The sequence below is a fragment of the Podarcis raffonei genome, chromosome 11 (assembly GCF_027172205.1).
Source record: "Podarcis raffonei isolate rPodRaf1 chromosome 11, rPodRaf1.pri, whole genome shotgun sequence".
In the NCBI taxonomy this organism is placed as follows: domain Eukaryota; kingdom Metazoa; phylum Chordata; class Lepidosauria; order Squamata; family Lacertidae; genus Podarcis; species Podarcis raffonei.
In genome coordinates this window covers 1670502-1690535 of record NC_070612.1, presented here as the reverse complement: position 1 = coordinate 1690535, position 20034 = coordinate 1670502, and the positions used below count along the sequence as shown (strand labels likewise).

Here is a 20034-nt window from a genome sequence, read left to right as displayed (position 1 = left end):
TTGTTATTGTTTGTTTATGTATTTGTTGTTGTTATGTATTGTTTGTGTGATTATAAAAACTGTTTAATAAAAATATTTTAAAAAAAAAAATGAAAGCTGGAGGGCCACTTCCAGTCAGCACAGGTGACACTGAGCTAAATGAACCAGTAGTCTGACTTGGTATAACGCAGCTTGTTCCAGTGGCATCTGCTACTTACTTGGGAATCACTGTTTATTAAAAAAAAAGGTAAAGGACCGCTGGGCGGTTAAGTCCAGACAAAGCTGACTATGGGGTTGCGGAGCTCATCTCGCTTTCAGGCCAAGGGAGCTGGCGTTTGTCCACAGACAGCTTTCTGGGTCATGTGGCCAGCAGGACTAAACCGCTTGTGGCACAATGGGATACCGTGACGGAAACCAGAGTGCACGGAAATGCCGTTTACCTTCCAACCTATTTATCTACTTGCACTGGTGTGCTTTCAAACTGCTAGGTTGGCAGGAGCTGGGAAAGAGCAACAGGAGCCCTCCCCGTCGCGCGGATGCGAACTGCTGACCTTCCAATTGGCAAGCCCAAGAGGCTTGGCGGTTTAGACCACAGCGCCACCCGTTTATAGTCACGTAGTAGTTTATAGTCAGGTAGTGAATGAGAATGTTTGGCTGCCCCTTCCTCTGGGAGGAAAAACTCAGTTCAGATATGTCGTTGTCGTTATTATTATTATTATTATTATTATTATTATTATTCCACTCTTCATCATAAGATCTCGTGGCGGTTCACATACTAAAATACAGGATAAAAACAAGTAAATAAGTAAAACAAAACAGCAAAATAATACCCCCCCTACAGACACATTTAAAAGGCTGTAGAATATTAATCAGCCCAAGGCCTGGTTGAAGAGGAACGATTTTGCCTGGCACCTAAACATATATATAATGAAGGTACCAAGCGAGCCTCCTTGGGGAGAGCGTTCCAGAAACAGGGAGCCACCACAGAGAAGGACCGTTCTTGTGTTGCTGCACTCCAGACCTCTCGAGGAGGCACATGAAGAAGAGTTATGTTATGCTTCTGCCTCCACAGTTGGAGGCAGTGATGCTTCTGAGTCCCAGTTGCAGGAAACTGCCAGTGAGGAGAGAGTTTTCCTGCTCAAATCCCTCTTGCAGGTTTCCCTTTGGGGCACCTGGTTGGCCACTGCGAAGACAGCATGCTGGACTAGATGGGCCGTCGGCCTGATCCAGCGGGCTCTGCTTATGTTCTTAAGACACACAAAAAATGATCCATTGCATCTTTGAACTTCTCCTGCCCCTCTTGTCAGAGGGGGGAAGTTGATCTTTCCTGGCTGGCCGGCAGCTCAAGCAAAGGAAGCCGCTCAGCTGCCCAGGGTGCTCATTTAGCTAATGTTTTCCATCAGCACCAATGGAGGTTTAATGGGGATTTATTGTCCTTCAGAGTGCATGGTAGTTTGTGCATCTATTCGCCCCGCCGTTCCTGCAGCACCACAGAGGACGTTCCATCATCTCGTACGAAAGAACTCATGACAGCAGAACTAGTATGCGCAGAGTGAGGCGATGGGGTCAGCAGAGTCTCCGCTGGGGCACCCTGGCTTTCAGGCAGGCTCTGGTGTTGTGTTTCCTAGCTGGTAAATATTTCCCCTACTGTTTTTTCAACTCGACTGATGATGCCTCCGAAGGAACGCTTTCCCTCTCTTTCACTGCAGACACAACAGGTCTTGTGGCACCTTCAAGACTCGCGTGCTTGTTCTTGACCTGTGCCGCGGTGTGTGGCCTTCTGTACCCAGAGCGAAAGCTGTCATGTGCGCCGCTGCAGGAGGGGGTCAGCATCGGTCACGAGCAATTTAGCAAGAGTCAGGGCTGTCAGAAAAGGTTTCTCTTAGAGATGCCCACGCAGTCAATCCGACAGGTCTGATTTCTGATGTTCACGCTGTTGTTCTGCTGGTGACAAAACACACCTTTGGTCCAAGTATCTTGAGCCACCGTTCCGGGATAATTATCCGTGGCGATATGTGCAAACTCTTCTGCAGTCCAACAACAGACCGTATTTTCCAGGGACAGACCCAGATTTACAGAAGCCGTCCCAGTTTCTGATTTGATCCCAGAATATCCCACTTTCCCTTAAAAAGGTAAAGGGACCCCTGACCATTAGGTCCAGTCATGACCGACTCTGGGGTTGTGGCACTCATCTCGCTTTATTGGCCGAGGGAGCTTGTGTACAGCTTCTGGGTCATGTGGCCAGCAGGACTAAGCCGCTTCTGGCGAACCAGAGCAGCGCACGGAAACGCCGTTTACCTTCCCACCGGAGCGGTACCTATTTATCTACTTGACTTTGACGTGCTTTCGAATTGCTAGGTGGGCAGGAGCAGGGACTGAGCAACGGAAGTTCACCCTGTCACAGGGATTCAAACCACCAACCTTCTGATCGGCAAGTCCTAGGCTCTGTGGTTTAACCCACAGCACCACCCGTGTCCCTCACTTTTCCTTGTTGTTGTTGTTTAGTCGTTTAGTCGTGTCCGACTCTTCGTGACCCCATGGACCAGAGCACGCCAGGCACTTCTGTCCTCCACTGCCTCCCGCAGTTTGATCAAACTCATGCTGGTAGCTTCAAGAACACCATCCAACCATCTCATCCTCTGTCGCCCCCTTCTCCTTGTGCCCTCCATCTTCCCCAACATCAGGGTCTTTTCCAGGGAGTCTTCTCTTCTCATGAGGTGGCCAAAGTACTGGAGCCTCAGCTTCAGGATCTGTCCTTCCAGTGAGCACTCAGGGCTGATTTCCTTCAGAATGGAGAGGTTTGCTCTTCTTGCAGTCCATGGGACTCTCAAGAGTCTCCTCCAGCACCATAATTCAAAAGCATAAATTCTTCGGCGATCAGCCTTCTTTATGGTCCAGCTCTCACTTCCATACATCACTACTGGGAAAACCATAGCTTTAACTTTTCCTTAGGACGTCCCTATTTTCATTGGAGCAATGTTGGAGGGTATGACGTCATGTAACCCCCAAGCCAAGTAGATTAGTAACTATACAACCTTTAGAAGACATCTGAAAGCAGACCTTTATAGGGAAGTTTCTTAATGTTTAATGTTTTATTATGATTTTATATATGTTGGAAGTTGTCAGGAGTGACTGGGGCAAGCACAGTTAGATGGGCAAGGTATAAATAATAAAATTGTTGTTGTTGAATAGGACACCTTCTTCTTTGGCGATCCTTCATAGCCGAGTAAGATTGTCTTCCATAAACACGGTCTTAACAATGAGTCCGTAAGGGACTGTGGAGGCCAATTCTGGATCCACACGTCCTTCCACAGTGGGGACATTGGTTTCCGGGTGGGAGTTGATCACGGTGTGGATTTGCCAAGCATGCCTTCCTCTTAGCACGTTTCTCCCTTGCATCCAAGTGTCTTCAAAGCCCATGACACCTTTGGTAAAGCCTGTTCTCCAATTGGAGCGCTCACAGGCCAGTGTTTCCCAATTGTTGGAGTTTATACTGCATTTAAAAAAAAAATGCCTTGAGAGAATCTTTAAAACTCCTTTGTTGACCACCAGCATTACGCTTTCCATTTTTAAGTTCGGAATAGAGTAGTTGCTTTGAAAGACGATCATCAGGCATCCGCACAACATGACCAGTCCAACGAAGTTGATGTTGAAGAGTCATTGCTTCAACACTGGTGATCTTTGCTTCTGCCAGTACACTGAAATTACCGTATTTTTCGCTCTATAACACGCACCCGACCATAACACGCACGTAGTTTTTAGAGGAGGAAAGTCCGTAGGCATGCCACCCATAGGCATTTCCTCCATAACACGCACAGACATTTCCCCTTACTTTCTAGGAGGAAAAAAGTAAGTGTTATGGTGCAAAAAATTCGGTAGTTTGCCTGTCTTCCCAAGTAACCTTTTTCAGAGACACCATTGATGGAATCTTTCGAGGAGTTGGAGATGACGTTTATAAGTGGTCCATGTTTCACAAGCATACAGTAAGGTTGGTAGTACAACAGCTTTGTAAACAAGCATTTTGGTTTCCCTGCGAATGTCCCGGTCCTCAAACACTCTGATTTCTTACAGATGTGGAGCAGGTATAAGGTGGCACCTGTAACTAGTGCCAGTTCTTCCGATGGAAGTGACTGAGTGGGAAAGGCAATGTGCCAGGTATGAATGAACGTCTTCTCTTCTTTGAATCCCAGAATCCCACATTCACTACGCGCAGTTGGGGACTGACGTGACGCTACAGTGTGGGTCTGTGGACAGGGATGCTGCGGTCACTTGGACGGCCAACAGCACCGACCTCGATGCATCCCATCTCAACGGCTCCCGTCTCGTCCTCCGGAACGTAGACCTCTCCCACAGCGGACAGTACTCCTGCTACGAGGGCTCCTCATGGCATCTGAAGTACCGGGTCAACCTCAAAGTAGGAAGTGAGTAAATGGCACCGGGAAGTTCGTCCTCTTGCTCCTCACCACACCCCCTTCCCCTTTGCATTTTGTGCTTATGAAAATGCACCCTTTGGGTTTTATTTATCCTTTTTTCATTCTTTTTGGTGTTTCCACCCTCCCCTTCTCTGAAAGAATATGCTCAGGGTGGCAAATAAATGACAGCAGTGTTTTAAAAAAGCAAGTAACAAACCAATAGCACAATCGGCTGGGGAAACCCTGCCAGATGGGTGAGATGTTGTTGTTGTTGTTGTTGTTACAGTAGAACCTCTGCTTACTTGGGTAACGTAAACTTCGGGTATACTTCCAGTTTTCTCTGCTCGCGCGTGCGCAGAAGCACTCTGCGCACCGTGCATATGTGCAGAAGTGGCACCTCCGGTTGTGGAAACCTCAGGATCCGGCCGGAGCTCTGGAACGGATCCTGTCCGCAACCGGAGGTACCACTGTATTATTATTATTATTAAATCAACAATCATGGCAAGTGTTCACATAAATGCAGCGGCAGTCAGCATTTCAGAAGCTACTTTTTGAAAGTTCACTGGAAGAGGGAATTGCAAATCTGTTGTTGTTGTTGTTTCTCTAGCATATACTGAGTAACATGTACAAACAAAACCAGATCTGTGCCATGCAATCCAGATTCTAGTTGGGGTGGAGGCAATGAGGGGAAAGAAAGAGTGAGAAGTCTCTCTTGTTTCCTAGACAATTATTATTGTCATATGTTGGGTTACAGACGCTTCAGGTTGCGTGTTTTCGGGTTGCGCACTGCGCCAAACCTGGAAGTACCGAAACAGGTAACTTCCGGGTTTCAGCGCTCACGCATGCACAAAAATACAAAATCATGCTTTGCACATGCACAGAAGACCAAATCATGACCTGCACATGCGCAGGCACTGTGGGTTGTGAATGCTGCAGGTTGCGAACGTGCCTCCCACACAGATCATGTTCGCAACCCAAGTGTCCACTGTACTGGGGGTTTTTTTTGCAGCAAGCGGGAGGGCACACTCTTTTTGCAGCAAGGGATGGACAATGGAGTATTTGCTTAGGGGTGCAAATCCTGGAGGAAATGAAATCTCCCATGCCACGCTCCTCAGCCTCCTTTTCTACTATGCCCACGGATGAGCTCTTGCACCAGTGTGTACTTCGTCAGCTGCAGAATCTGCATAATAATACTTGGTGTTAATTGCGATCCTTTAATTTGGCTCCTTTTTTCTTACCTTTGCTGGGCAGATGAAGCAGTGCTAGAGGGAGATGGCTGGCTAGGTTCCCAAGGACAAGCACAAATACATATCAACAGTCAAAGTTAGCGTGGAACCATTTTACTCTGACCAGATCTGCGTTGCAAACCTTCTGTGTGGATAAGAATTGGAGTGCATGAAAGGAGACGAAAGAAGAGAGCAGAGATTCTGTTCTGCAGTGACAGTGGGGAAGATATGGAAATAGGGAAAGGGGGGTGGAAGCACAACGCAGCAACTTATCCGCTCTGGAATTGGTGCCAGGAGGAGTGATCAAGCTTTAGCTTCGGATAGTATTTATTTCAGTATCTGATCTGCATCCTGGACAGTTGCTAGGCAGCAAGTGCATAGAGCAAGGGTCTCCTCCTGCTGCCCCTATCTTACCGGTGCATAGAATTGTAGAGTTGTAAGGGACCCCCAGAGGTTCTCTAGTCCAACCCCCTGCAATGCAGGAATCTCAGCTAAAGGATCCAAGACAGACGGCCATCCAACCTCTGCTTAGAAACCTCCGAGGAAGCAGAGACCACAACCTTCCATAGGAAGTCTGTTTCGCTGTCAAACAGCCGTCAGAACATTGTTTCTGATGTCAAGTCAGAATCTCTTTTCTTGAAACTTGAAGCCATGGGTTTGAGTCCTGCCCTCAGAGCAGGAGGAAACAAGCTTGTTCCCTCTTCCACGTGGCAGCCCTTGAGATATTTAAAGATGAGATTGAAAAAAATTTAAGGACTATTTACAGAAATACTGTAAAATTAAGGAAAGTTAAATGGTGTTGGATTGAAATTGAGTGGTTTCTAGCTGTAATGATATAAAGGAACATAGATGGGGGGGAAAAGGGTTTGAAAAATAAGGTAATGTTATAAGCTGTAATGCTTTAAATGAAGGATTTGCTGAACAAATAACCTTAATTGGGATACAAGGAGGAGAAGTATGAGGAAGTCTGAGAAATTTGTTATTTAAAAGTATGGTTTATGAACTTTATGTCTTTTTTAATATTTTTGTTTGCTTTGTTTTTGTTTGTTTTGTTTAAAAAATTGGAAAATCTAATAATTTTTTTTTTTAAAAAAAGAGATATTTAAAGATGGCTCTCATATCTCCTCGCAGTCTCCTCTTTTCCTTTTTTTGGTTGGGGGGGAATTATTTTTATTGGTTTTTAAAATGTAAAATTATAACAATCCAAATACATATCCATATATAGTGATTACTCGTGACTCCCCCCCCCCGCCGCCGTTCTGTGGATCTTATTATCAACATTAAAAACTGCGTATTATTCCATGATATATATTTTATGTCAATCCATATTATCCATGGTATTTGTTACATTACAAGTGGGATTGAAATCCTGATAATGTTTCCATCTGCTTGCAGTAGTCTCCTAAATAAATCATAAATTTTTCCTAATTGTTTTTTAAAGTTTTTGTCCTCTTGGTTGCTGAGCTTGGTTTGTCTTCTTTGGGCTAATACCATCCAAGCAGCTATTGTCCCGTACATAAGTCTTTTGGGGCATTGGTACCTATAATTCCTAATAAAAATTCCTAATAAAAATAACAAAGGTTATTTTAAACATTTTTTTCATTTCATTATATATCATCTCCCAGAAAGCTTTTATTACCTACCACGACCGCCACATATGATCAAAGGTACCTTCTTTTTCTTAACATTTCCAGCAAGTATTTGTACTTGTTCTATACATTTTTGCTAGCTTGCTAGGAGTCATGTACCACTGGTACGTAGATTTTCATATAATTTTCTTTAAGTGTACAACATGCCGTGAATTTCAGGTCTGTTTCCCATAACCTCTCCCAATCTGCCATCTGAATCTTGTGTCCCAAATCCTTTGCCCAGTGTATCATTACCGATTTGACCTGGCACTCCCCGCAATGCGGCTTTTGAGCTTAAGGCGGAGGGTGGTGAGGGGTGGGTGTGGAGAACGAGGACACGATGCTGTGAGTACGAATCCTGCTGGTTCCCAATAGGGTAGGGTTCACCTGCAGCTCTTCCCAAGGGGGACGGGAGACAGGCGAGCTCCATCAGAAGACGCTCAGCACCAGCTCACAGAAGGGTCTTCAGAACAGCAGCAGAACTCCTGGCGGTTGCCTTGCAATTAAAGATGCATGGCGCTAATCAGGTGAGGCACTCTCAGGGCAATTAATTTAATTGGCAGGATTTTAATCTAACACTCTCCCGCCCCTGACGCATGATTAACGGCACGGCACTGCGATGGTCGCTGCCCCTACGCAAAGTAGCTCCAGCATCTTTTGAGAACCAGTGTCTGGAGGGGGCTAGGAAGACAGGAGGCGTCTGGCCAATGGTCACCTCTGTCCGAGATGCACTTTGGTTACGTCGCCCTCTGACTCAATTTCCCGCAAGTTGAATGGGAGTCGGTGTAATCTGACTGGGAGAGCAAAGGCAGCTGGGTGGCAGGACACCTGTTTGGCATGCAGAAAGTCCCAGGTCCAGTCCCCACCATAAGAACATAAGATTGTGCTGGATCAGCTTGAATAAAATATTGAATAAATATTTGAATAACTTGAATAAAATATTGTGGGGGGGGGTGGACAGGTAAGCACCACCCTGTATTGTCAATCACAAGACCCAGCACATGCACCATTTGAATGGCAACGCCCATCAACTTTTTTGGGGGGGACAGCCCCCTCAAACATTTTATGGGGGGGCTGAAGGGACCTCAGCCCCTAGGAGTTGGCTCCCGTGCTTGTTGTTGTTGATTAGTTGTTTAGTGGCTATGCACTGTAAATTGTTGTTGTTGAGTCGTTTAGTCGTGTCCGTCTCTTCGTGACCCCCTGACCAGAGCACGCCAGGCACTCCTGTCTTCCACTGCCTCCCTCATGCTGGTAGCTTCGAGAACACTGTCCCACCATCTTGTCCTCTGTCGTCCCCTTCTCCTTGTGCCCTCCATCCTTCCCAGCATCAAGGTCTTTCCCAGGGAGTCTTCTTTTCTCATGAGGTGGCCAAAGTCTTGGAGCCTCAGCTTCAGGATCTGTCCTTCCAGTGAGCACTCAGGGCTGATTTCCTTCAGAATGGAGAGGTTTGATCTTCTTGCAGTCCATGGGACTCTCCAGAGTCTCCTCCAGCACCAGAATTCAAAAGCATCCATTCTTCGGTGATCAGCCTTCTTTATGGTCCAGCTCTCACCTCCATACATCACTACTGGGAAAACCATAAATAGTTTGCACCAATAAAACCTGTAAAAGACAGGTCGGAGTCCTGCCTAGCTACTCACGAGCAACCACCACCAGCGCCTGAGAGTTTTAAAAGGGTTGGGACAAATTCATGGAGGAGAGGGCTACCGTCGTTCCTGCGGCGCGGAGTTAAACGGTGGAACTCACTGCCACAATGACTTTAAAAGAGTTTCAGACAAATTCATGGAGGAAGAGAGGGCTCTCGAAGGCTCCTGGCCACAATGGCTGTGTTCTGCCTCCACGGTCGAAGGCAGCGATGCTTCTAAATCCCAGTTGTTGGAAACTGCAGGAAAGGAGAGAGGGAAACATCAACTGTTTGGCCACTTACGAACTCCCTGGCGCTCCCTCTTCAGAGCCAGTCGCTGCTGGAGGCCGCAGCCGTGCTGTTCCCACTTAGGCAGCACTCTCAGAAGAAACACTGCAATTTGAAATGCTGGTTTCAGGGGAAGGAAACACAGGTTTCCTCTCAATCCTGCCTTGCCACTGCCACCACCGCCCCAGGTTGAAGCCCTGCCACGAGCTCTTTGGCGGGGAGGTGGGGGCCGGATTTAGCCATCCCGGGCCATGTGTGCGTAATTGCCTGCAGAGCAGGTGGAAGCCAGGATCAATTCCAGAGCTGGGGGAGCTGGCGTGGAGCCACTCGCTGCAGCCGTAAGGGGGTGGGGGCAGTCCTCTCTATGGGCTCTCCTCTCCACTTCCAGCCTTGCCGCCCCCCCCCACTTCAATCTGTCACTAAAAAGCTGGCAACGGGAAGGGAAAATGTGTGCGGTTTGACAGAAAATGACATGGAAAAAGCCAAGCGAATCAACAGCAAAACAAACAGACACAGCAGAGCCAGGAAGCGATTTGGGGGGGGGCGGTTAATCATCAAGGGAGGAGGGGTGGAAAGGCAGATCTATTGCTTGCCTGCGGTTTGGGCCAGGCTGTGAGCAATCCTGGGGCCTCCCCGCCTGCCAGCCTCTGATTATCAGGTGATCAGCCCTTAGTCGCTAATAAATATGGATTTCTCCCCATGCCATTGGAGCTGGTTCTGTCCCTCAGCTGGGCACCAGATGAAGTAGGGAATAGGGAGGTTGCTTTCTTCTTCTCCCCTGAGCCAAAAGACTGTATTCCACTTGCATTTCTTTTAAGCAATGATAAGTTGCTGGAAGAGAAGGCTGTTGATGCCAACTTGTTGTTGTTTAGTCATTTAGTCGTGTCCGCCTCTTCGTGACCCCCTGGACCAGAGCACGCCAGGCACTCCTGTCTTCCACTGCCTCCCACAGTTTGGTCAAACTCATGCTGGTAGCTTCAAGAACACTGTCCCACCATCTCGTCCTCTGTCGTCCCCTTCTCCTTGCACTCTCCATCTTTCCCAACATCAGGGTCTTTTCCAGGGAGTCTTCTCTTCTCATGAGGTGGCCAAAGTATTGGAGCCTCAGCTTCAGGATCTGTCCTTCCAGTGAGCACTCAGGGCTGATTTCCTTCAGAATGGATAGGTTGGATCTTCTTGCAGTCCATGGGACTCTCAAGAGTCTCCTCCAGCACCAGAATTCAAAAGCATCCATTCTTTGGCGATCAGCCTTCTTTATGGCTCAGCTCTGACTTCCATACATCACTACTGGGAAAACCATAGCTTTAACTATACAGACCTTTGTTGGCAAGGTGATGTCTCTGCTTTTTAAGATGCTGTCTAGGTTTGTCATTGCTTTTCTCCCAAGAAGCAGGCGTCTTTTAATTTCGTGACTGCTGTCACCATCTGCAGTGATCATGGAGCCCAAGAAAGTAAAATCTCTCACTGCCTCCATTTCTTCCCCTTCTATTTGCCAGGAGGTGAAGGGACCAGTGGCCATGATCTTCGTTTTTTTGATGTTGAGCTTCAGACCATATTTTGCGCTCTCCTCTTTCACCCTCCTTAAAAGGGTCTTTAATTCCTCCTCACTTTCTGCCATCAAGGTTGTTGATGCCCACTAGCCATGGCTATCATGCGTTCTGCTTCCTCAATAAGGGCAGCTGTACTTCTGAAGGCCAGTTCCTGGAAACCCCAGGAAGGGAGAATTGTTCTTGTGCTCAGATTCTGCTTGCAGGCTTCTCAAAAAAGGGTATTTGGTTGGCTGCTGTGAGCGCAGGATGCTGGACTCAATGGGCCATGGGCCTGATCCAGCAGATGCTCTTCTCACACTCTGATGGAAACCACAGAAGAGGGTAGGGCTCTTGTGATTGTTCCCCTCTTGCAGGTTTCTCATTGGGACATCTGGTTTTCTCCTATGAGAGCAGGATTCTGGACTAGATGGGCCCCCTTTGGCCTGATCCTGCAGGCTCTTTTGGTGCTGGTGCTGAGCCTCTTATGCTATCATCAGGGGGTGCTGTGTTTCAAGGGGCGCTGGGCTCAGGAGAGGCTGGTCTCTTCCTGACTGGCAACAATGCAATGCCCTTGTCCACCACAAAACATTGCCTCCTGCAACCCCAGAGACCAACGTTCTCCTGTATCTCAGTGGATGATGCAGTAAGAGAAAGAGAGAGAACGGATTCACATTCAGCCGCCAGCAGGCACATTACAAGGCTGCTCCCACAGCTGATGTCCAAATTGTCTCATAGCAAAATGCAGTGCCAAGAGAGAATTGCACAGCCTTTGTGCAAGAAGGAGGCCCTGCTCCATCCATCCATCAGCCATAAACGAATTAATGCTGAGGATGTTCCAAGCCAGGAAGATGATTGCATTTATTGGAAAGTTCCTTGATCAGCATTTTGGAGAAGCCTGACTTCCACCCAGGCAGCTTCTCTTACATGGAGAAGTTTGTGGCCTGGGCAGTGGGCTTCTTGCTCAACCTCCCTTTGGGCATTTTGCCTCCTCTGTACCTTCTCAAGTCATCAGCCAGGGCTGGCCAGGAGAGAGGAATCTGGTCCTGAGCCTGGAGCCCCTTGAGGTTCTGCCTGTTAGGTGGCACCGGGACAATCGCTGACTTTCCACTTCTATCTGTAAAATAGGAGTGAGTGGTCTACCCTGCAGGGCCGTTGTCAGGACAAAATTAAGGTTAGATTTGCAGATTCAATGTGCCACAGATGGGGACACATAAGAAGTTGAATTTGTGCACCTGAACTGCAAGGATTGGTGGCAGGAATGGGAAATGAAAGCTCTTCCAAGAGCCAGGAGTGGCCTTTCCCAGACCCTGAATTAAAGGTAAAGGTAAAAGGGACCCCTGACCGTTTGGTCCAGTCGTGGACGACTCTGGGGTTGCGGCGCTCATCTAGCTTTATTGGCCAAGGGAGCCGGCGTACATGCTGGTCATGTGGCCAGCATGACTAAGCCACTTCTGGCGAACCAGAGCAGTGCACGGAAACACCGTTTACCTTCCCGCCAGAGTGGTACCTATTTACCTACTTGTACTTTGTCGTGCTTTCGAACTGCTAGGTTGGCAGAAGCTGGGACCGAGCAATGGGAGCTCACCCCATCGCGGGGATTCGAACCGCCAACCTTCTGATCGGCAAGTCCTAGGCTCTGCGGTTTAACCCACAGCGCCACCTGAGTCCCGACCCTGAATTACCTATGTGGAAAAGTTGCATTGTTTGGGACTTTTTAGTTTAGAGAAAAAAGGGGGGGCATGATAGATGGTTGTAAGATCATGCCTAGCATGGAGAAAGTGGACAGAGAAAGCCTTTTCTCCCTCTCTCATAGCGATGGAAGAAGCTGGTTGTTGGAAGATTCAGGACAGATTAATGAAAGTCCTTCTTCGCACTGTTAATCTGTGGAACTCACTCCTGCAGGAGGCAGTGAGGGCTGCCAATCTGGGTGGCTTTAGAAGATTAGGCAAATCCATAGAGGAGAGCAGGGCTGGACTAACCATTCAGCAAAATAAGCACATGCTGAGGGCACCAAGGGAAGGGGGTACTGCAGAAATTTCACACTGCTAGATATTTAACATTAATGCTCACAAATTGCTCAGCTGAGCACTCATTTTCTCAGTTGAGGTATATTAAAAAATCCCAACAGAACAGCTATGCAGCAAGGCTGGCTAGATAGATGCCTCTCATATCTACTTAGCATAGAAGCAGGTGTGCGATTGTAATAATTAGTTTTGAGGTTCTGATCAAAGGACTTTGCAATTAGAAAAAATAGGAGAGATAAAATCCAAATATTAAGTGGAAGTACAGTATACAAAAATCAACATTGTTTTCTATCTTACTGTAGGTTTTGTTTCATTCCAAAAAATAAAATTCTATTTTATGGTTTATTGGTTTTCCCCCCATTTTGAATTTGATATATTGTGGGGGGCGCCAAAATCTTTTGCCTCTAAAGGTCTTAATTCGGCCCTGGAGGAGACGGTTGTTGATCTTTACCAGCCAGGACGGCTGCACTCTGCCTCCACAGTCAGTGGTAGCAGTGCTTCTGAATCTCAATAGGTGGAAATTGCAGGAGGGGAGAGTTGCTCTTGTTGCGTGGCGAGTTCCCGCCCCCCCCCAGTGGAAATAAAGACACATGACACAATTATTAAGGTTAATGGGCTAAAAAAGGCCACAACTTTATTGGTTACAGGTGATGAGGGGTATTGGCTTAGGCATTGGTCCTAACCGACTATATCCAACTTCAGCCCGTCCACTTGAAGTCCGGGAAGGGTTAACCACCAGTCGGGGGAGTCCTGCTGATGCACATCAACTAGGAACCCCCCCAGGGTCACCGATAGGGGGCGTGGCTTAGGCCCTCACCTCCATAGGCTGCGGACAGGGCCACGCCCCCCGGAATCCTTTAGCGGACTACCCTTCAATATGCGGGGCAGGTGATGGCGCTTCCTCCCCTCTTCCATCTACAGAACAATACTAACGCCTAACTGCCAATGCCAAGAAAGTGACGATTTGCTACGAGGTGGCCGAAAACCAAGTGGCTGGTGCCAATTTGCCAAGTGGAAAAATTCCTACCAGGCCCCTCAATGGCGACCAACCAAGGTCCATAGCAAGGTTAAAGAACGAAAACCTTATAGGGCAGGAAGGTGGGAAAACAGGAACAGCTGGCAGGCGGCAAAGAGGGAGATCCCCGGCCGCATCCTGCTTTAAATAGGGCAGGCCATGCCCCCAGAGCCAGCCGATTGGCTAGCCGGGGGTGACGTGGCCGGGGATTCCCCCAATCGCGCGGGGGCTGGGCTCCAGCCGCCACACACATGGTGGGGTCATAGCTGTCAAGTGTCCCTTATTTGGCGGGACAGTCCCTTATCCCAGAGCCATGTCCCGCTGCTGTCCCTTATTGATGAAGCTTCGTTTGGCTGCTGGCTGGGCTTTCTGCCTTTGGCTCAGAGGGGCTCAGAAGCTGAACATACCTCTGCCCTGAAAATCCCTTACTTTGGCTGCTGGTCCCTTATTTTCAAATCTGTAAGTTGACAGCTGTGGGTGGGGTCGTGACTCCCGTAACCCCACCTCCTCCGAAGGGCGGAAGTGGCTTTCTCAAACCGGGCTTGCTGGTTTCCCCTGGGGCATCTGGTGGACCACACTGAGAACAGGATGCCGGATTAGGTGGCTCGCCAGCCTGATCCAGCAGTCTCTTCTGATGTTCTTACGACATGCTCTGGAGCAGGTCTCAATTTCTCCTTCCTCCTCTGTTCTTTCTGGGGCTTCCCAAGAGTCCGCCTGCAGCATCGCCCGAAGAAGCTTCCTCGGCTCGCTCAGCAAAACATGATAATCCGGGGCAGCCGGTGTCACAAACAATCAAAATATCCTTCCCTCCTCCTTTGTAAACAATTTTTCGGGCCGCTGCTGTTGGGGTTGATAGATGGGGGTCGGGGTGGGAGGGAGCTGTGGGGCTACCAGAGGGCATGTAAGCCTGCGAGGAGGAAGGAGGGTTCCCCCCAACTCCCCTCCAATCGCCGACGGGTTTAGAAAGCAGAAAACATTATGGGAAAGTCACAAGGCCAGGCCATCTCTCAGAAAATGAAGATGGAGAGCGGACGGGGTAATGGTTTGCAAATACACCGTGGGCTGCAATGAAGACCGCCCCCTTTGCCCGTACGCTTGAAATATGAAGGCCCCTGCTTCGCTGAGGTTAGCTTTAGGTTAAGTAAGAGAATAGGTTTTTCTGGCAGAGAGATTGGAAGGAGGAAATGGGAAATGCTATCCGGCGAGGGAGAACGGTCTTGCGAGACAGGAAGTTCGGAATGATGGCCGGCGAGTTCAGAGCCCTGAACCATCCTTCGTAAGCAGGGCAGAGGAAGGAGGCTGCCTTATCTGAGGGTTATCCATACTCACCTTTCCTCCATGCTTCCCAGGCATGGTCCAACTCTGTCTAAGTGCCATTTCAATTTGATTCCCTCCTCCTCTTTCTTTTTCTTTTCTCCTCCTGTGATGAGGCTGCATTTTAATTGTTTTAATGTTGTATTTTAATCTTGTTTTTAAGTTGTATTCATTCAAATTATTTTTATTATTGGTTGTTTGCTGGGGAGGGCAGGGTATAAATAAAATGTATTATTTTATTATTATTATTATTATTATTATTATTATTATTATTATTATTATTATTATTTCTCTCTCTCTCTCTCTCTCCCTCCCTCTTTCCTTGCAAAAACTGCAATCCACAGGAAACACAAATAGCCATTTGCTCCAATTCAGCTTTAAAGAGTGGATTTTTTGCAAGGAAAGCTCTGGAGAAAAATAGAAGATGCTCAGACATGGAGTTTTAAAGCACAGAAGTTTTTAAGCAGAGGTTGGATGGCCATCTGTCATGGATGCTTTAGCTGAGATTCCTTCATTGCAGGGGGTTGGACTAGATGACCCCTGGGTCCCTTCCAATTCGTAAGATTCTGTGAGTCTATGATTCTGTCACCTGGGCCAGGATCAGTGTGGATAAGCCCCGCATCAGGCAACACTGGTTCATCATGGGTAGGCAAACTAAGGCCCGGGGGCCGGATCCAGCCCAATCGCCTTCTCAATCTGGCCCGTGGATGGTCCAGGAATCAGTGTGTTTTCACATGAGTAGAATGTGTGCTTTTATTTAAAATGCATCTCTGGGTTATTTGTGGGGCATAGGAATTTGTTCATATATTTTTTTCAAAATATAGTCTGGCCCCCCACACAGATTGAGGGACAGTGGACCAGCCCCCTGCGGAAAAAGTTTGCTGACCCCTGCTGGTTCATCCAGCTCAGAACTGCTTCTTGAACCTGAGACCTTCTGGACGCAAGACAGATGTTGTACCCCTGAGCTACGGGCCACATGACCCGGAAAGCTGTCTGCAGACAAATGCCGCTCCCTTGGCCTGAAACAAGAGGAGCACCACACCCCATAGTCAAGTTTGACTGCATTTAACTATCCAGGGGTCCTTGACCTTGACCTTCCCTTGAGATAAGGTAAAGGTAAAGGGACCCTGACCATTAGGTCCAGTTGTGGCTGACTCTGGGGTTGCGGTGCTCATCTCGCTTTACTGGCTTCCGGGTCATGTGGCCAGCATGACTAAACTGCTTTTGGCGAACCAGAGCAGTGCACGGAAACACCGTTTACCTTCCCACCGGAGCGGTACCTATTTTTCTGCTTGCACTTTGATGTGCTTTCAAACTTCTAGGTGGGCAGGAGCTGGGACAATAACATAAATTAATGTATTGTGTTTTTAATATTTGGTTGGGAGCTGCCCAGAGTGGCTGGGGAAACCCAGCCAGATGGGCGGGGTATAAATAATAAATTATTATTATTATTATTGTATTATTATTATTATTATTATTATTATTATTATTATTATTATTATAAAAAGTTGGTTGGCCTTATGCCAAATCAGACTGCTGGCCCACGTAGCTGAGTATTCTCTACACAGGCTGGCAGAGGCTCTCTCCCAGGTTCCAGCAAAGGCCCATGTGTTCCCTGCAGCTAGGAGTTCCTTCCACCAGGTTCTTTTGGTTGGCGAACGGCGGCCATTCCTGGACGAGGGTGCCCTGACCACTGCAGTCCATGCACTGGCAACCCTGAGGCTGGATTGCTGTAATGCGCTCTGTGTGGTCCGGCACTCGGGTCTCGTTCGGCAGCAGCAGCTGCGCAGAATGCTGAGGCCAGATTGCGGGCAGCAGGGCTCCCACTCACACCTGGGCCCCCACTCACAAGTGCTCCCGAAAGACCCCTCCAGCACCATGAGATTTTTGAGCCAGAGATGGAAATAGCCAGGAATCGAGTCCACTAGAAAAAGAGAAAGGAAAGAAACCCAAGACATCTTCAGATCTGCAGCCTCAGTCTCTGCACTTAATTTCTCTGCCGGGATCTAGTGAAATAGACATTGGTGAGAGTAAACTCAGTTTTAACTTTGGGTTTTAAAAAGGCATTCCTGCCTGCAACATGTGTGCGGCAGATGCCCCACAGATGCCCCGACATGTAGGGCAGGAGAAGAAGAACCCCTTGCTTTATAGTAAACCCCAGACCCCTTTTGTTTTGTTTTTGCGGGGCTGCCTTCCGCCTGATGGATGATGCTGCCTTGGCTGTGCAAACGGACAGCGGCCCAGTTTTTCCTCTTGTGTGCTTGTTTATCCTTGTTAACATGACAAAACCAGCAAAATAATTAAAGGATCCAAATTGCTGTGTAAACAACTCCCCCACAGCCTTTTTCCCCAAGAAAGCTGATCGCTGCATGGACGGCTGAGGCCCATGTGGGGTGCAGGCCTGCCTGGCTGGCAGCGTCTCAGCCTGGCAAAGGTGGTCTCTCCAGAAGGCTCTCCTAGCCAGCGCTGGCCAGTGGGGCAGGTGTCACTCTCCTAATACCTGCGTAGGTAGCCATGAGCTGCCCTCTGGGACAGGGGAGCGGCAGTCTGCATTGGGGGCCAAGCTGTGGCCTTTCCCTGGGACGGTGCCAGTTTCTCTGGCTTCAGCCAGCACCACCAGGGCTCCCAGCAGCGGCTGGCTGGATCTGCATCTGTCTCCCGCCTCTGGAAGGGGCCAATGCTTCTGCGGCATCTGATGACAGATCTCTAGCAAAGCTGCCCCTGGGACAATCTCACTCTAATCCTTCCCAGCCCTAGACGGTCTCCTACCAGCAGAGTTGGGGTTTTTCAGGTTTGTGCCAACTTTCTCAGCGTTAATTGGTTTCGCTCTGAATATAAATGAGTTTTTCTTGTGCGGGTTTCTTCTTTTTTTATGCTGAAAGTTCCCTTGTCTCGCTTTTGAGAACGGCATCTCATTAATCCATGTACAAATAAATAATCATGGAGAAGCCCAACTCAGCTTTGCATTTGCAAAGATTGCATCCTCTGGCATTGAGTTCCACTGGATAGTTGCCTGCCTGGCAAACTTCTCTGCCCCCCCAGATTTCCAATAAAAGTTGCCCTTTGTTTTGGAAGAGGTAAAAGGCCACTTGCCTTTTGTGTGGGTACTTCTCCTTCTCCCCCTTCTCCCTCCTTCCCTCTCCCTTTGTCTCTGTCTCCTGTTTCTGTTTTGCATGTGTTTAATTTCCATGTTGACCTGTTGTTGTTGTTGAGTCGTTTAGTCGTGTCCGCCTCTTTGTGACCCCCTGGACCAGAGCACGCCAGGCACTCCTGTCTTCCACTGCCTCCCGCAGTTTGGTCAGGCTCATGCTGGTAGCTTCGAGAACACTGTCCCACCATCTCATCCTCTGTCGTCCCCTTCTTCTTGTGCCCTCCATCTTTCCCAACATCAGGGTCTTTTCCAGGGAGTCTTCTCTTCTCATGAGGTGGCCAAAGTATTGGAGCCTCAGCTTCAGGATCTGTCCTTCCAGTGAGCACTCAGGGCTGATTTCCTTCCGAATGGAGAGGTTGGATCTTCTTGCAGTCCATGGGACTCTCAAGAGCCTCCTCCAGCACCAGAATTCAAAAGCATCAATTCTTCGGCGATCAGCCTTCTTGATGGTCCAGCTCTCACTTCCATACATCACTACTGGGAAAACCATGGCTTTAACTATACAGACCTTATGTTGACCTAGTCAAGTCAATTCCTGTTTCTTGGGATGATGAGGATGATGGTGGTGCTTTATTGAATTTCTATACTGCCCTATACCCTCAGGTATAGGGCACCTGATCACCCCAGAGATGGGCAGTCTGAGTTCTTCTAGTTGGGCATTGGGAGTTTTGTCAAGAGAAAGAATTGAAGAGGAAACCCAGCTCAGCTCCAGCATATGCACTCAAGTGGGCCACCTGGCTTTTAGAGACTGCTTCAGTCTTTATGCACCCAAGAGATAGATTTCTCTTGCAAGGTCCAAAGATCTCAAAAGCCCACTCAGAGCAGGGCCTTTGTTGTGATTGCCCCTATTCTGTGGAGCGTTCCTCCTGAAATTTGCCCACTGTCTGTGCTTTCCAGAAACAACTGAAGACATGTTTGTTCCAATAGCCTTTTCCAGCTGGACAAATGGGACTTTTAGCCTGCTGTTCATTCGTGTGTTTTCAACTATTTCAGAAGGCGATTAATAAATTGGCAATAATAACGGAGAGACCTGCGACATCAGGGAGGGGAGGACGGATGGAGTGGGGCCGGCTTGCCGATGGTCTTGCTCTCAGGGGACCCCCACATTGGCTGTGCAGTGTACCAGCTGGCGGCTCACAAGTCTCAGCCCAGATGTGACTGGCAATCACGAAACCTGTTGCGGACGAGATCCATGATCTTTTGTGGTGCCTGTTGCTGCATTGGTTGTGTGACTAGGGGACTCTGACCACTTTGAAAGCTGGCCTGAGGGACTGTGCAAAAAGCCACAGCTGGGGCTGTTGGGAGCTGTGGACTAAAGCTTTTGAAGGTTGTCAGGTCTACAAAGGCTGCTGTAAGGAATCTGCAGAGCTCTTCTCCACCATTGCTAGAGGCTTATATGGCAGAAGGCAAAGGAGAAAGTTGAAGAACTGCTGTTGCAGCCATCCATCTGTCCTGAGAGACGGTGGACTGCTCCACAGACAATTTCCGTATCTTTGTGGGGGTTTTTCCAACCCCCGGATAATAATGTATGTAAAAACTTTTTAAAAGAAAACTAAGATACACAGTGGGACATGGGTGGCGCTGTGGGTTAAACCACAGAGCCTAGGACTTGCCGATCAGAAGGTCAGCGGTTTGAATCCCCGCGACAGGGTGAGCTCCCATTGCTCGGTCCCTGCTCCTGCCAACCGAGCAGTTCGAAAGCAAGTCAAAGTGCAAGTAGATAAATAGGTACCACTCCGGCGGGAAGGTAAACGGCGTTTCCTGGTAAACGTGCTCTGGTTTGCCAGAAGCGGCTTAGTTATGCTGGCCACATGACCCAGAAGCTGTACGCCGGCTCCCTCGGC

At 48.4% G+C, this 20034-nt stretch overlaps 1 protein-coding gene across 6 annotated transcripts in view; it reads left to right on the top strand.

Annotated features, from left to right (window-relative positions):
• CNTFR (ciliary neurotrophic factor receptor) overlaps positions 1 to 20034 on the top strand; it is a 452372-nt gene that overhangs the window by 299412 nt on the left and 132926 nt on the right. For 5 of the 6 annotated variants that reach the window (XM_053408065.1, XM_053408064.1, XM_053408063.1 and 2 more), the window contains one exon: positions 4170 to 4400. The exons of the other annotated variant lie outside the window; for it this stretch is intronic. In XM_053408065.1, coding sequence (XP_053264040.1) covers positions 4170 to 4400 — 231 coding nt within the window. The remainder of the gene's footprint in view (positions 1 to 4169; positions 4401 to 20034) is intronic. 6 annotated transcript variants of the gene reach the window in all.